The 18,029-nt window shown below is 33.6% G+C and overlaps 1 protein-coding gene across 4 annotated transcripts in view; it reads right to left on the bottom strand.

Annotated features, from left to right (window-relative positions):
* Positions 1-18,029, bottom strand: part of LOC118188599 (SEC14-like protein 2) — a 123,451-nt gene continuing 105,422 nt past the window's right edge. For all 4 annotated transcript variants that reach the window (XM_035359080.2, XM_085807259.1, XM_035359079.2 and 1 more), the window contains 6 exons: positions 15,657-15,735; positions 10,005-10,085; positions 7,546-7,632; positions 4,853-4,959; positions 3,181-3,493; positions 1-1,730 (listed from right to left, as the gene is read on the bottom strand). In XM_035359080.2, coding sequence (XP_035214971.1) covers positions 1,624-1,730; positions 3,181-3,493; positions 4,853-4,959; positions 7,546-7,632; positions 10,005-10,085; positions 15,657-15,735 — 774 coding nt within the window. In that variant the 3' untranslated portion in view covers positions 1-1,623. The remainder of the gene's footprint in view (positions 1,731-3,180; positions 3,494-4,852; positions 4,960-7,545; positions 7,633-10,004; positions 10,086-15,656; positions 15,736-18,029) is intronic.

Genomic DNA, 18,029 nt, shown 5'->3' with positions numbered 1-18,029 from the left:
GAATAAAAAAATATTTATTATGCAATATGTATATCAATCTCTCTCTATATATATACACACACATACACGCACATGTTAAATCTTGCGCACTGAAAATGCCTTTACACTTAAATGATGCACAATATAAAACTGCAATATTTTTCCATTATGTAATATCCACACATAAACTATGACAATGAAAATATATCACTGATGAGGGATCAATCAACAATAAAGTAATGGTGAATTAGTTTTCAGAATGTTCTCTTAAAAGCAAGTATTAAAGAAGTGCATAGAAGAACTGCAGAAAAATATATGTATGATTATGAGATCTTGTACTAACTGATAGTTGAAAAATCTAAATTATCACAATCAGTCTGGAATTTAAAGTTCTTCAAAAACTGTAGCAAGGAGAATTCTTTACATATTGAAAGAAATTTATATCATTAATAGCTTTAGTTTCCTGAGTGCTTAAAAAGTCATTTTTTTACAACACGTACTGCATTTGGAAAAAACATATTATGTAAAATATAAACAAATGTTACATTATTTTGATTTGAAACAATTTTTTGGTTACGTGCTTGCTAAAAGTGAGGAATATAGTTTTCTAATGGCATTTAAATGAAATAAATAGAGTTGTGGGCGGACTGGCCGGAATTCAAATAATAGATATTCTGAGAATATTATTTGAAAAGTAGTGAAATCCCAAATGAAAATATTTACAAAATTCTTATTGGAGATGAAAAATGATTTTTCAGGTGCACTACTACAAGGAAATTACAAGTTTAGTGGAGTAGGAACATAGAAATGTATTTCAAATACAGAACTTAAAGATGTACCTCATATAAATTTTGTTGATAAACCAGGAAATTCTATTCATTATGTGTGAAAAATAATTTAATGCAAAATAAATGTAGACCCCGTGTTTTGTACAATTGCTAGAACTTTGCATGATAGCAACATATAATTTATGAACAAACACATGAACATTTAAATTATTTTACGTCAAGAAAAATATAGTTATGCTTATTTTTCATTACATTATATAAGACTTTGCATCATATTTGATTAAGATATATACTTTTTAATGACTAACCTGCACAATATTTTCAAAGACTAAAAGTAATAGGTTGAAACAGAAAGATGAATGCTTCATTTTTGTAGCGTTACGGTGTCCTAAGTAATGCATTCGTTAGGCATTTCTTGGTTTAAACTGCAAGTGCATGCTATTCTTTTTATCTGCTTGCATTTGAGATAGCTAAAGCAGAATCTCCAGTGGATTTTAAACCACGAACTTCCATACCTTAACCGGGATTTAAGCTGTAGCTGGCTTAGTTAGAACGCTAATCACCGTTTCCATTTGTGAAGCAGTTTTAGTCAAAGGATTGACAAATACAAACCACTCAGAGAATGTTGAAGTACAGACGTTTTTCTCTCCTATCCAGCAAAACCCATTTTAAATGTTTCAGTAAAAATTTTAAAATGCCGTAATAAGCATTTAAATTCTTACAATAGCAGTTTAAAATTATTATATTTCTGACGAAATGATGGGGAAACTCAAGATGCCAATAAAATAATCGTCAGTTGAAACTTATCAGACATATATACAATTCATCACAAATGCACACTTGGGGAATTTAATTATTAGTCCAGCACATAAATTTGTTGACCTTTAGGACTTGCAACAGTAGCCTTGCAGTAAATTTCTTTAGAATGGAACCAGCTGTAAGTATTGTCAAAGACCAAAATATCTGTTAAAGAAAAATCAAAATTAGTTCGTTTAACAATATACAACAAAACATAGATAATTATTACATAATGCTTTGGTACAGTATAATAGCCTCAAAGCAGGGGTGTAACCACAGTAAAGATGAAACACAGTAAAGATGAAAATGATTCCCCTAGCTATGAAAACCGCAGTGGTTTATATTTCACTTTAATGCGTTTGGGATTTTTTCAGATTTAACGAATTATAGCGTATTTGTACTGCTGGCTAGATGGAGTCGGTTTTATATTCAGCTAACAGAACTGTTTTCCCACGACTCAATCATTCTTTTCCCGACTATCGATCAGCTAAACTGTTGAAGATCGAAACTTATCCGTTAGCAATTAGCGTCAAAATCTAACTTGTGATAACTAAACTTGACATAAGGGCAATCAAATTTCTTTTGTTCATTAGTTAGAGGGTCTGTGAATTTAAATACAAATCACTTCTTCAATACATGGAAAGGGATTAAAACCATACCTTCGTATAAAATCTGGAATTGAATTTAGAACGGGGCAGAGAAGCTGAAAATAAGAATCACTTCCTTTTTTGAAGAAAAAAAAAATAGGTGCTTCATTTATTTTCAAAAATAGCCTTTTTCTCAAAAATTCCTTTAACATTGTAAGAAGACATTATAATTCGTGATGTCCAGCTTCAGGCTTTCTGGATGCATTATCAAAAATATGGCTTCTGCTTTTACTTTTACCCTGTATGGGGCGAGAATGTTGAAAATCTTGTTATTTCAAACTTTTTTGCTCCACTATATTTTTTCCGTGGGGAGATTTTTAAGGCTGTTTGTTCTAAACGGCAAAATAACAAAGTTTGCTTGTAAGCACTATTCGTTTTTCTTATCCATAAAATCTAAAATAATTTTTGTTTACATTCAATATATATTTTCTAAACCAGAGTAATGATGGCAATATGCATTTAATAAATGGTATAATTGTGCAGTTATTTAAGCTCGATGCATGAAATACTGTTATAAAATATACACTCTGAATGGAAAGACTGAAAGAGATGTTATCTTAAGGATATCTTGCCCAGTACCTCGAGTGAGGCTGACCTGAGAAAGCCTAAAGTGAGGTGTAAGTATGTTATTCACTTTTAATTCCACAGGCGATTAAGATAAGCCTGAGTCACTATAACATAGGCAGAGCATTCTAACACTCACTTCCTTCATTTTGTGAGAGAAAAACAGTATTAGAAGGAATTATAATCCCTTTGAAGGAGGCCCTTAAACTCGGGTCTTATGTCTTAGTCTGTGATCAGGTCCTGCTTATCTGCTAATGCTGTGATCCATTACGAGAAAGTAAGTAATGAAAAATTTATCTTCATTTATAATGGAAAGCACATATTTTTGAGAGAAAATTTACTTAAGGATTCATGAAATGTTATCCATGAAAAAATTCACAAATACGTATTTTAGATTAACTTACATGTTCCTGGACGATCACATTGGTACATTCCTGCTTCTGTAGCCATATGAGTGTCTATTCTTTGTTCAGGAATTAATTCTTTGGGTGTGCAATCATTACTATTGCTCTCCTTGCGCAAAAGTACAAAACCAATGTCTCGATTTTCAGTTTCAAATTCCCATTCAATCAATGAACCTGCTTCTTCAACGTTCAGTTCTATACATACTTTGGAGAGACGGGCTACAGATAGTTTCTTAACTCCTGGTTGGCTACTTAGGCGATTAGAGCTCTTGGTCATATAATACTCTTCAGGAACCAAACATCCATGCTTTACCTGTGGAGAGGAAATGATAAAATAAACAAGGTAACTTAAGTGCGTGGAATTTTTGTTGCTCTGTTTTAAGTACATAACTTATTATTTGGGAAAAGTTAAATAAAAAAGAACTTCGGAATAAAAAAATTATATCAGTAATTTCCATTGCATCTTTTATTATCATTTCTCCTCTTTAAATACATTTCTTGTGGAAGGAAAAATTAAATTTATTGTTAAATTTGAAATTAAATCTCTAATAGTATGTTTCAAAATGCATGCACTACAAAACATGTGTCAAACGACTATTTCAGTTTAAGAAATTATTTAAGGTATGTACCGCTATAGCAATGTGTTCACAATTGATGGATTTCGTTTCCAATGAGAAAAAGCCCATCTATTCTGTCATTTCCTGTGGGAGTCTCCCTGAGTGGAAGAGGAAGTTCTAAACTGGGAGTTTGCATCTGACTTTCCTCCTGTTTTTGTTTACTCGTCAAACAGAAGAAAAGAATGATTTAAGGCTAGCTAGTGTACTTCTGCACAGACATTTCAGTCTGTAAATTGTATGACATTGTTCCCAAGATGTTGAAAACGAAATTATATTGTTATATTAAATTAAAAACTCAAAAGAACAACCTGTCATACTTTTTTCCATCGGAAGGTTAAGCTATTACAGTAGTACAGATCACACAACACTTTTCAGTTACAATGCTAGAATCTCTCAGTTCTACTATAGAGCAGGAAAGGGAAAGAAGAAAATAATTCCATGCCCAAATTAATTTAAAAAACAGTATTCTTACGATCAAATTTATAAGAACTTTAGAATCATAAGCAAAATGCTTGAAGACAGTGTATATAAATTGCTAAGGAATGAAATGTTTTCAAATATAGATTTCCAAAAACTGATTTTTAAACAGACGAATTTAGTGATCTCATTGTAAAAATACAACTGAAAATTCGAAATTTTGCTGTCAATCGAAATTCAGTTTTGTACGGCATATAAGATTAATATTCTGAGAGCCCATCGCTTACGTTATAGATTTTATGAATTTTTCCAATCAACTATTCATACAGCAATTCAGTTTTTCTAAAATTTCTTTAGAATAATTAGGGAAAACATACAAATTATAAGTCCCTTCCCCCGACATAACCAAAAAATATTTTTTAGTTATGTCGGGTTTCGTATATTTTTACTAATCAGTTTCATATAACTAAAAGGACTACAATCAACTGTTTAAGATTTGCTTAGCTGTGCAATATTTTGAAATATTCTGTATAATTTTGATGACTTGGCATAGTATATATAGCAGCTAGTAAACAGTGGAATAAAGCGAGATCTCTAGTTCTGCACTTCATGTGTTAAAAACATGTGCTATTACTTACTATAGTATTGCACATTGTGTTTCCATCATGATCTGTGCGGTCTCCTCCCAAGAAAGCAGGCAAAACCTCGGGATCAATAGTCTTCAACAATTCGTTTTTCCAGCCATCTGAAATGAAACTTAATGTAATGATTGAAATCAAAACAAAACATAAATTTCTGTGATGTCACCAGTTACACATGTTCAGATTACTTTCACTCGGTTCAGATCCACTCGGCCTGATATCTATTCCTCGATGATTATTTCGGGAGGGGACTTAACACAGGCATCCAACAGAATCATTAGATAATAACATTTAGCATATTTAGATAACTGACGATTATCCTTCACTTCTTTTAGGTGTACATATAAGGTATTGCGTAAAGAGTTAAATTTTAAATATTACAAACTTTTAACCAACCAACATATCTTTCAAGGTATTAATTTATTTAAAGTAATTATTTAAATTTTATTTCCCTTTTTTCTAACAAAAGTTTATTGCACTGGCTACTTAAAATTCGGATTATTTCTATGACAATTTGACACTTTCGAAAATCTTGCCAATCTGAATTTGAATTGACCTCAGCATGTGAAAATGCTTTGTGTATTTCCCGCATTTAACTCACTTGATTGAATTATTTCATTATTATGGATTAAATTTATTTAAGTTTGTTTTACATTTTTTTTACACTTGCACCGTATGCTAAATCAGTAGCTATTTTGCGTTGCATTTTTGGTTGATATTAAACCACATTCTTCGTTTTTAGGCGTTATTTGGCTGGATTACATGAATGAATTGATTAACTACCTCATTTTATTTCACGCCTACAAAACTATAGTTTTAATTTTTTTGCTACATTGAATTATTTATTTAGTAATTCAGCTTCATAAATGTTCCGTTATGTATTATCTCATGATACTAACCCCCCTGAAGAGATATGATAAGATATGTAACACCTTGGTTTAGTTTTTGAATTACTTTGATTAATTTTTGTGTTTTATAGTTTTAAATATCTTACTTTTTTCTACTTTTTACGTTTCAGTATTATAAAGATTATAAGATGTATATTATATTAATATACATCTTAATATATATATATATATATAAATTAAGAGATATTATAAATTTATTTATTGAATCTATATATATATTTAAAGAAGAAAGCCTGTGTGTTTGTTAGCTAATAACTCAGTCACTACTATAGCTAAACTTTCTACCTTTCCTTTATGAGTCCTAGTAAAGGTTGACGTGCACTTTTTCCAAGAAAAAAAAAAAAAAAGGCTAAAATCAGAGATATTAATTAAAAACTCTAAAAAAGCTAATTTTTGCCCGCATTTTTCCGAGTGGCAACAGTGCTGATATCAGCAACAATGGCAACAGGGATATGTCAGCAACAATGGCTGTGTGCCACTGTTGCTGATAGTGAGAGAGAGTTTATTTTTTGGTCGAAATTTTTGTATAGGTTCCATATCGCATCAGACTGAAAAATGTATGACTATGAATCGTATTTTTTTTGCTCAAAATAATTATGTATTTGTTTTTATTTTTGCTGAACCAAATGGGAATTCTATATGTCCTATGAGTATATACAGTATACCATATGATTCTATGATTACGTAATCAGTTGTGGTACATGTTTTGAATATTACTTTGTTTCTTTGGCTTTTTTTGCGCATTACAATGACCCATATTCCTTATGATGTGCAATATGCTAATATACGAACTTAAAAATGTTGCCATGAGTAAAATAATACATTACTCTCAATCTTACTTAACTGACATCTGGTACTTCCGCTAGTGTATATATATACACACACTAGCGGAAGTACCAGATTATATCTATCTATATATATTATATCAGAAGGTAAAAGCTATGGCTTGAAAATTCTTGCAGGAAGGTTTTGCATTAATAATTAATATCATTAACATTAATTTATGATTTTTTTTAAGTTTTACGAAACAAACATTAACATAATTGATTTTTACTTTAATTACTCATTTTCACTCCGTGGTAGAAAATACAAAATTTTCATTTAATATTTATTTGGTGTGAAGACTTTTCACAATATCTGGAAGACGAAATTAATGATTTGTAGTCTCAAGCAAAAATCGCATTAATAAGGACAAGTGACTTTTTTCTAGTATGTTTTTGTTGAGAATTTAAGCTGCTAGGTGAGGGGAAGAAGGCAGAAGCAAAGCCTATCTTTTATTGGAATCTTTTGCCTATTTGTAACTTAGTATCAGGAAGGTAGTAGACCCAACAATAAAATATGCTTAATGAATTAATAACAGGAAGTACACCATTCAAAATTTACAAAATTTTGTTTTTCTGTGGACCTGATAGTCTTTAGCAGTTATCTTGTTGCTTACTGGTTCCATCATACTCTAGTTTCATAGTTTTTAATAATTTTTTTATCACTTTAATTCCAGAGAAGGAGATTCTAGCTTTTTACCAGTGAAATAAAAACGTGTAAGTATTTTCAAATTAAATTCGAATTCAACATTTAATGAAACCTTTCAACATTTAATAAAAGTGACTTTTTTTTTGACTTGCTATCCATTACTGCACGATTATAACAACAAAAAAAAAAAAAAAAAAAAAATGTTTTTTCATCAGTTCACAAAATTCATGCGGTTAACGGGAGAGGGGTAAAGCTTATTTAAAAGGTGAATCTTATAAAATGTACAATAAAAATGAGTTTATTTTAACTCACCTCTGCCATAAATGGTAATTTTTTTCAGCGTTGCACCGGACAGTAAGGGTTTGATGATCGAAAATGCAATGGAGAAGTATACTGAAGCTGAAATAGGAAATATGCAGCTCAAAATTAATATAATTTGTAACTGATAACTGCTTGTATTGTATTACCAAGAGAATAATCAATAAATCTGAAGCAAAAACATCTCTTGTATATGTGAGAAGGAAAGGAATAATATTAAAAATTTAAAAAAAAAAAAAACTTGTAACTATTAAAAAGCAAAATATTAAGGATCTGGTTTATGTAAATAATGCAACCATCAGCTATAAAATTATACGTGAAACATATCTACATGGTTCATAAATTGAATTCATAAGTTCATAAGACAACTGGTAGATTGTAAGCTGGGCACACGTTCTGAATTATGTAATATTGTTGCAAGCATCTTTTAATAATTACACTAACGATGAAAGTATTATTAATTTATTCATCAGAAAGTATAAATTAAACATATTTTAAATAATATCAATCAAATATAACGGGTGGCCATAATTAAACTGACAGTGCTCACAGTGTTCTGTAGCGCGATCTATTTGCGAGAATGACGCCACATTTTGTAGGAAGATTAAACAAGACGGGGGAGGAAGGATTCCGCGAAAAAAAAATTAGTTCCAAAAGTCACCGCTAAGGGAATATTTGGCGCTGTGTAATAGAAAATAGTGTTAACAAATGCAAATCAATACGGAAATTACTTTTTATTTTGCATTCAAATGAGGTTCAATGTGGCTGCCGTTGTTGAAAACCACATATTGCATTTTGTGCACAGTATGCACAACAGCAGAAAGTAACATGTCTGCAGGAATCTTCCGCACAGTCCGTGATATGTTATCCTTCAACGTAGCCAGGTCCTGGACCACTCCTTGATAGACCTTGGACTTAAGGTAACCCCATAGCTAGAAGTCGCATGGGGTAAGATTAGGCTACCGAGGTGGCCATGCAGTTGTAAAGTAGCGGCTAATGACTCTTTCTCTTGTGAATTTCTGTCGTAGCATCTGTTGCACCCGTACAGCAACGTGTGAAGGGGTTCCATCTTGCATGAAAATGATTTCCCCCAGGAATTGTCTTTGCTGAAGTGCCGGAACGACAAAGCTATTCACCATGTGGCGATATTTCTCTCCGGTAACAGAACAGGTTTCCGGTCCTGTCGGGGTAATGTTCTCATAGAAGAATGAACCTACGATAAATTCCGCTGTGAAACCACACCAAACAGTTACCTTTGGTGAATGTAAGGGAATTGCTGTGACTGCATGTGGTGATTTGTCATCCCAAGTTCGGCAGTTCTGGGTATTCACAGTTCCATTCAGGTAAAAGTGGGGCTCGTCTCCCCTTAAGATCATCCATCACGGCCAAGCATCATCCACCTCCATTCTGGCAAGAAAGGTGAGAGCAAAAGTCAATCGCTTATCATGGTCGGGGTACAGTAACTCCTGTACACGGCTGATCTTGTACGGATAGAAGTTGATAATCTTTGGTAAGATTTTCCATACCTTACTGTAAGGCATATCTATAATAAAAGGTAATTTTATTCCGTATTAATTTGCATTTGTTAACACTCTATTTTCTATTACACAGCGCCAAATATTCCCCTAGCGGTGAATTTTGGAACTAATTTTTTTTTTTTTTTTTCGTGGAATCCTTCGTCCCCCGTCTTGTTTATTCTTCCTACAAAATGTGGCGTCATTCTCGCAAATAGATCGCGCTACAGAACACTGTGAGCACTGTCAGTTTAATTATGGCCACCCGGTATTTTTAAGAAGTTAAAGTATAAATTATTGAGAAATACATTTCTTGTTTTGAAATTGCTCAGTTTACAAACCAACTACATGTATAATTTGAAACCTAAATTAACGATTCTTTACATCATCGAAAAACAATACCCTAAGCTTTTTGACTAATTATTTCATACTAAACTATTTGAGAAACCAGGTGGAAGATTTTATCGAAATATATTATTATATGAAATGACAGCTTTTTTCAGCTGCATGGATGATACATACTCTGGAAGCGCAACGAACTTTACCGGCCTAAAAAATCAGAAATATGAAATTAGAAGTTTGCAACTTCAAAATCTTGCAAGTAAATCTAGCCTCTTCACGAAAAATCAATAGCGAAAAGGATACTTCAGAACTTTCACAAACCTAATGACTGCTTTTCTCAACGCATTTTAGATATCTCAACGTACTTTAAACTCATCAATTTTATTCACATTTATAAAGAAACTATTTTACATAAGTTCTCTAAATGTATAATTAGTCTCTAAATGTATATCTAAATGCATTTCTCTAAATGTATAATTAGTTGAATGTAAAACCTTGAACGAGATACAAAAGATTTAGAAACTAAATACGAAAATTAAAAGTAAAAAGGCATAGTTATAAATTAAGTAATGAAATAATAATTATTTTCAGACTTACCATTTATTATGTAAGCAGCTTTTAATCTTTCCGGATAATTTGCTTCATACTGCACAAATAATGCAATTAAAGTCTCTAATGCTGTAAAAGATATTAAGAGGAAGCATTGCTTGAATAATTATTGCATTTACATTTATTAATTACAATAAAAACTATTATTCTTATTAGTTCCAAGACTGTTTTTGGATAATTTTTTGTAGTTCAGCATTTCTTTACTGTTTAATGTTTCACATCTATGTTATTTTACGCGACGATAATTTTCTATTAAGTTAATAACACGCGGTTTTAACACAATGGTTTAAAAACACGGATAATACATAAAATTTATAAAACTTTACGTTGCTTGCAGTTTCCTCGAACTCAGTTATGCTTTGTAGTTAGTACCATTATTTCAAGTGGCAATTGCAGCACATAACACAGAATATGAATTTCTTGATTGAGAAAAAAGCAGTAAATTTAAAAACGCTTACGACAAAAAGAGAATACAAGTCGTATAAGTCACAAGGTGATGACCAAAGGGAAAAATTTCAGGAGCTTCTATATGAATCCACACGAGGCTGACTTTATATGAAAAATAAATTCACCAAATATTGAAACTAAATATTTTATTTTAGTTCAGCAATTTATTGTTTTCAAAGTATTCCATTTTTAAAATATTTTTAACATTTAGTCCATTACAACAAACGTAGAACCCTCACACGAATTTTATTTTCGAGAATAAATATACTTATATTAAATTGATAAACAACAGATGGCATCATTTCAAAAAAAAATGTCAAAATTATTTTTATTTTATTTCATTTTATTTTTGTTAAATTTAGTTGTTGAAGAATTTTTTAAACCCTAGTTAAAGTAATAATTGAAGCGATTGACAACAGATGGCGCCAGACGTATATTCGTTCGTAGACGTAAGTTACTTTTGAAAAAGCGCCCTGAAATTTAGAATCTTCTGAAAATCCTACAGGCACGGCCTGATAACGGCTTGAGCCGACACAGTGGAGTAGCTAGGGTGGGGCAAGGGGGGACATCTGTCCCCGGGCGCAGCATCCAAGGGGCGCAAAATTAATGCTACAAATTTTAGAATGAAATGTTTTCCATTCTTGGAACACAGAAAGGGGCGCAAAATCTTTAGTTGTCCCCGGGAGCTTAAAAACCTTAGCTACGCCTCTGAGCCGACAAGCCCTAGACGTAAGATTCACAGATTTGAAGGCTCGTTAAACCCATTCTGGATTTTTCATAAACCTGTTTTTCTCTTATGAAAATAAAGAAAGGTGGCATCGGGGCGTCACCGTCGAGATCACCTACCTCGATTGGGACGATCGGTGGTGTTCAAGGAATGCTGTGGTTGCGACCCGATTTTCTTAATCGAACTCCACCTATACGCTACAGATTTTCCATTTATATTTAATTTTAAGCGTTAAACAGAGAATTTCTCAAGAATTTTACTGTATTGCAATTAAACTGAACATTCCCTGAAAGGAAATACTAATACATGTCGTGAACCTAAAATCTCGAACGTTCAGTAGAAATGTGTTCTAACTATAGTTATTTGAAATATGCGCATGGCAAGTGCCGAGGAGCATGATTATCGATGCCCCTTGGGATTTCTGGCAAGTTATAGACACTACGTGCGCCAGTGAATAATGTTGGCGTGAAATGGAAAGATGAAGAGAATTAGAAACCTTGAACCTTGATCAAGAAAGCCAAAATAATTGATAAACAGGGAACACCGAAACCTACCGCGTGTGGTCAAGGCAACCCGGCAAGCTTCGTTAGAAAACGTGGTAACAGATTTTTGACTTGTACCGGTATCGTTTTCGTATCATTAGGTAACACTGATACCGGTATTCGTATCATTAAGTCGAGATGGTTTTTTCCATTTGGCATAGCCGCCAACATTTTTAGTAAATTATCGAATTTCTCAGTTCTCTAATATTCACATTTATTAAAGAAAACTATTAAGTAAAATATTTCTCAGCAATTAAATGAAATTTATTCAATAAATAAAACTTAAAATTGTATGAATTCCGTTCCCCCCTAGTGTTTATCAGAATAATTTTTCTCGTTAAATTTTATTTAATTTGAATTGCCTTCATCTGCTGTACACAATCTGTAGAACTTTTTATGAAGATTTAACCGATGCTTAATCAGTTAATATCTGTATTTATTTTTTTAAAATCGATAAATGATACATCATTAAATTATCTCCTCAATATTATATACATTAATTATTAACTTTATATTCTTCGTATTAAAAGCATTTTGACAAAAGTTTTTTTCCTCCTACTGAGGATTTTCTCTGTATAAAAATATGAGAAAATAACAAAGTATCGGCAAAAGAACATAAAATTAAGAATGCCTAATTAAATAATGTATACTGTCCTCCAAAAGTTAAGGAACAATATGTTTTTTAAAGCTCATCGTTACAAAAATTGCAGTAATTTTTGTAATGGTGTATTGTGAATACGGCAAAGCACACTAGGGCTATCTGCCTAAGGGAAGGGGGGCCTTCGTGGAGGACTTTCTAAGGCTGCCATCACACTTCGGTTTGTTTAGGAAGAACAACTGTTTGGAACAATTTTTCTGCTTTGTCAGAGCAGCCAATCACCACAGCTCGCTTTGGGATGAACACAGGGGAAACTGGTATTCCATTACAAGATAACAGCATTCGGCGCTGATAGCTGATTGGTTGAAAACGAAACACTTGCAACTTTTTTCGAAAGAAAGGAAAAAGTCGCAAGTCTTTCTTTCAATAGTAAACCAGGCAGAAAAATTGTCCGAAACAGTTGTTCGTGTGAAACAAACGCCGTGTGATATGGGCCTTAGGGAAACTGGCTCGTATACACGTTACACATGGGGAAAACCGCGAAAACGCCCATGCAGCCAGCCCGTTCGAGGGATTCGAACCTCGGACCGAACTACCAGTGGTCAGCGATTTTACCGCTCGGCCGCTGGTGGGCCCATATAAGACATGAATTTAAATTCTCTCTCCATTACAAAAAGGCCCACCAGCGGCCGAGCGGTAAAATCTCTGAACACTGGTTCGAGGTTCGGTCCGAGGTTCGAATCCCGGGAACGGGCTGTCTACATGGGCGTTTTCGTGGTTTTCCCCGTATGTAACGTGTATACGAGTCAGTTTTCTTTAAAAAATCCTCCACGAAGGCATCACTCTCGTTAGGCAGATAGCCCTAGTGTGCTCTGCCGTATTCTCAATAAATAAAACCAAACCACGTTTTACATGCACGTTAGTAACGATGTTTAAGAAAATATTTGCAAAAAGAATGGCTACCACTTTTATTTTATACACATTAACACATATAGGAGCGGGAAGAAAAAAATGCCAAAATTGTAAGTTTTGTTCACAGGTGTTGATCTTCAATTGTTATTAGCAGTTTCGTTGAGAATGTCCAGGAGCAGTCGATTGCTCGATTCGTTGAGGTGGCGGGCGATCGGATGGATGGAAATAGATATGTCACAAGCTGATGCTGCTAGACTTCTTCCCTCGTGGTCCACCGACTATGGAATCAGTTTGTATGCGAGGATTCTGTGTCTAAAAGACATGTTTCAGGCAGACCAAGAGTTAAACACCTGCGGGAGACCGTTATTTAGCTTTTTCGGCCCGAAGAAGAGCAATATTACTATGCCTATCACGGCATATAATTTAGTAGTAACAGAAACAAGAATTTCAGCTACTGCAGTGCGCAGATGCCTGCACAATACGGGTCTGTATGCAAGACTACCAGTAGTTTGTGTCCTCTGGACCCGAGGACACAGATGCACCAGTTTATATTGGGTAAGAGAAGAAGTCTCCTGGACCATTTAACAACGGGCATCTGTTCTCCGTTTGTACAAGCCCAGGATCACAATGGAGAGTATTTCAGGTCGTCAGCTGATCTGGAGGAAACCAACGCACCAAATACTACCAATTCCACATTGTCGAAAGACACAGTTAAAGAAGTTGTGGAGTAATGGTTTGAGCTGGGATCTCTCTTGGTGATCACATTGACTTGCATGTGTTCCATGACCAGTGTGAGATATCGAGTCGAGATGCTTCATCAATATGTCCGCTCATATGCCACTGTTATTGATCCTGGATTTCTTCTGATGGACGACAATGCGCTACTATACCGAGTTCGGGTTGCTGAAGAATATCTTGAGGGTCACAATGTGGAGTGGATGGAACGGCCAGCTCAATCCCCAGGTCAAAGTCCGATACAACATTTTTGGGACTACCTTGGGAGACAAGGTTGTTGCTTTAAGTCTTCCTCCAAGGTCGTTGGATGAGCTTAAACAAGAATTATTCCATGTCTGAACGTTGCTTCCGATTTGACTGACCGACAATTTAATTGACAACATAGAACGCCACTGCCGCCAATGCATGGCAGCTAGAAATGAACATATATTTTTTTATTAGAACCCATTTGTGCAATGTTACCACCACATTTTCCTCAAAAACGGTGATGTACTATTTCTGCTAGACTGAATTTCTCTGCCAAGAGTGCAATTTTATTTTGTAACTCATGTTTGTGTTGAACTTTAGAAACAATCCATATCGATTCATTAAAGAACTGTTTAATAAACATATCCTCTAAATTCCTTGTTTCTATGTTGCTTCATTCTCAAATTAGACACGAAAAACATGCTGTCCTTTAACTTTTGAAGGGTAGTGTATTTTACATCAGAATCATATTATAAATCATTCAGTTACGCGAATCGTGCATTATAAAGTAAATTTAAGTGGATTTGGAAGTCCTCTTGTACCTTCTTCACTTCTAAGAGCAAAGTTCCTAGTTCAAAGAAGACTCCCAGTTTCTCACGTTTCGACTTTGTAAGCTATGACTTGGATTACATGCTCCATTTTTAGCACATAATCCAAAATGTTAAAAGCTTAAAAAAACAAAAAACAAACAAACAAAAAAAAAAAAAAAAAAAAAAAAAAAATGTTAAAAAATTAAGTGAAAACTTTCATATTTTATATTATGCCAAAAGCTACTTCCCCCCCTTTTTTTACGTTTTGTGTGTTACTTTTATTTATTAAACATCCGTTCTTCGCACTTAAAACACATAAAATTCAATTCAACCGCAATATCACGAAATATTTAAAAACAGCATAACTTTAGAATCTCCATTAGACAGTGTCGCGCGCTGGAGGTAAAAGTGTTTTTATTTCGTACAGTGTTGCCATTGCTAGCTTTGAAATCGTTGAGTTTGTTAATCAAAAAATCCGTTAAAGTTTTACAGAATACGAAATATATAATAAAACAAATTCGAAATTCAAAATTCGAGCGTCCACATGTTTGAGTGGAAGTATACGTTATTCAAAATTTGATGGCTCTAGGTACCGTCGTTTCTTCACAATGTGAGAAACATAGCTAAATTCATGCAGATTCTTCATTATTGAATTTCTTTAAATATAAAACAGAGCGATAATATTTGGTGATAAAAATTAAAAAATGATTCTCTGTTTATAGCAAAACACCACAAAATGCCGTTTTGAGACTGCTAGCTAGACCTTTTGGGCTACCGTATGTTTGTGCTTGAAAAAAAAAAAAAAAAAAAAAACCTATTTGTTTATCTACATCAAATTTCACTTAAGACAAACATACAGAGGATGATATGGGGCCAAAAATAAGGAAAAAATAGTTTTCTCACTTGGTTTATGAGTTGCCTTAGCAAAAGTGTAACCATCGAAGTTGAAGATATATGTCCACTGTTGTACTGGCTTCCCTATCTGAAACATTAAGAACTAGAGTTCACTTACAGTTATATAGTAAAATAGTTAAAAGAATTTAAAAATAAATAAACTGTTACTCAGTTTTGATAACTCCTTCAGTTTTTATCAGTCGGGTCATTTTTCACTTTTAATTCTCTAAAACTGAATATGACTCGAGAAAAAGGAATAACTTTACATATTACTTAGTTTTATTTTTATGGTATTGAAATATAATTTATGAGTTTTATTCCTATCGAACATACTTATTATACATTTTCTTAAGCTAAAAAAAGTAGCTTGTTATGAATTTGGAAGAGCTTATATAATATCATTGGAGATACAGGTGTCTAAAACTCGACATAAAAACTGAGCGGAGACAGAGAACATCGTTAACAATCACATTCACGCAGGAAAGCACGAATAAAAACGGAGAAGTAAAGCTGTACGTCAGCGTTTCCGTTTAAGAAAAGAAACAGGTTTGTCTTATTGAGATTACGGCAAAGCAAACTACGGATATCTGCCTAAGGGAATGGATGCCTTTGTGGAGGATATTCTAAGGGAGACTGGCTCGTTACACATGACACATGGACTCAACGGAAACATCTATGCACCCAGCTTATTTGGATGGAATCGAACCCAGGTCGGAACAACCAATGCTCAGCGACTTTACTGCTCGGCCGCTGATGGGCTTGAAACGAAACAGGCTGCACGTTATTGAACATGGTAGCATGCGACTTATATTAACGAAATTAGAACTCTTCATTAACAAGCTGCTGAAACTCCAAAAGCTTCGATCATATCATATTTTTTTTTCTTATTCATAGATAGATAGAGAGTTAAAATAGGTATAGATTATATGCAATAATGTTTCAATATTTAGTAAAATTAACTATTATGCAAGAGAGGGCGTCGGATTTTTTTCTTGTAAAGGGGGCGATGGTCCAGAAAAGGTTGGGGACCTCTGAGCTAAATAATTATATCCTTTATGTGAGAGATCCTCAAGGTCATCTTGTACGAAACTCATTGCATCTGACATGGACTTCACGGCAAGAATTCCCATCGGTGCTGCTAAATTCACGAAACTCCCACTTATCATTAAAAATATTCTGCAATCACTGTGAATGGTACGAACTTTGAATACCTCTTACGAAACTGTATTCTGTGTCACTCGGTTTTCCTACTATTAAAATCGCTTTGCGCTGTTTTTTGTTTGCTTTCTTGTTGTACCTTTGTGCTTTCTATCTCCTAAGGGTATCCTGTTCGACCGTTCTTTCATGTATGAATATAATTCACATCGACATTCTCTATCCCCCTCTTAAAATTTATACATGTAGTTTTGAGATACCCCGTGTTACACAGAATGTGGAAAATATTGTTAGAGTAAACATATTTCGGGACAAAATTCAATAACTGACTATTTTAAAAAAAATGAGTTAAATTATTATAATATATTATTATTAAATAATATTTACTTTTTTTTTCGGATTTTCTAAACTAGGATATACGTAGCACACGAAGAAGCATAATTCGCTAATAACTAGAACCTGTGTTTTAGGTAGTCTAGCTGCTGGTGCGGATGGCCAGCTTTCTAAATAATACAATTAACACCACAAATGATTTACAAATTTTAAGACAACGGAAACTAAATAAAAAAACGTACTGCTTGAATTAATTACTTTCTTTTTGCTTAAATGTTGCTCTAAACAACGTGAAAAAATTATAAGCATTTGTTTTTGCTTCTATAATACTCGTAAGTAAGTAAATTTTCCGTTTCTGCAGAGACCGCTAATCAGTGGCTTAGTTTCTGTGGTACAGAAAATTGCAAATACTTTCCTTATACATAATTTAAATAGTCCAGCCTGAAAGAAACTTATCGTATTTAGATATTAATTCTGATCGCACTGGACGCTGGTAGTTCGTTTCGGTTTCTGGCAACTGAATTAGATGACTGCATGCGGTTTTCGTGTTTTTTCCCGTGTGTAGCGTGAATGCGAGTGAGCTTCCTGTAGAAAATGCTACGCGAAATAATTCTTCCTGCAGGAGGTAGCCCATGAGTAATGTATAGTAATAAATAACCTAAAATATGGCTAAAAATTCGACGATGCTTGATAGCAATCGAATGTCGGTTGTATGAAGATACTCGCAATTGAGATCCAGGTAATATCTTAATTTGATTTTGAAATCTGGAACACGTTCTCTCTTCTCTCCACAATGTTTATAAAAGGCGGAGGCACATTGTTCCTGTCAGCTTTAATTGAAGTTGCATTAGGGAGTTTGCTAAACCGGTGAGCAGGTTTCAAAGCTTGCAGACT

The sequence above is a fragment of the Stegodyphus dumicola genome, chromosome X1 (assembly GCF_044657685.1).
Source record: "Stegodyphus dumicola isolate Sdum_Otavi_A_Nest chromosome X1, ASM4465768v1".
In the NCBI taxonomy this organism is placed as follows: domain Eukaryota; kingdom Metazoa; phylum Arthropoda; class Arachnida; order Araneae; family Eresidae; genus Stegodyphus; species Stegodyphus dumicola.
Note: the sequence above shows the minus strand (reverse complement) of the source record. Positions and strands in the feature narration are given on the sequence as shown.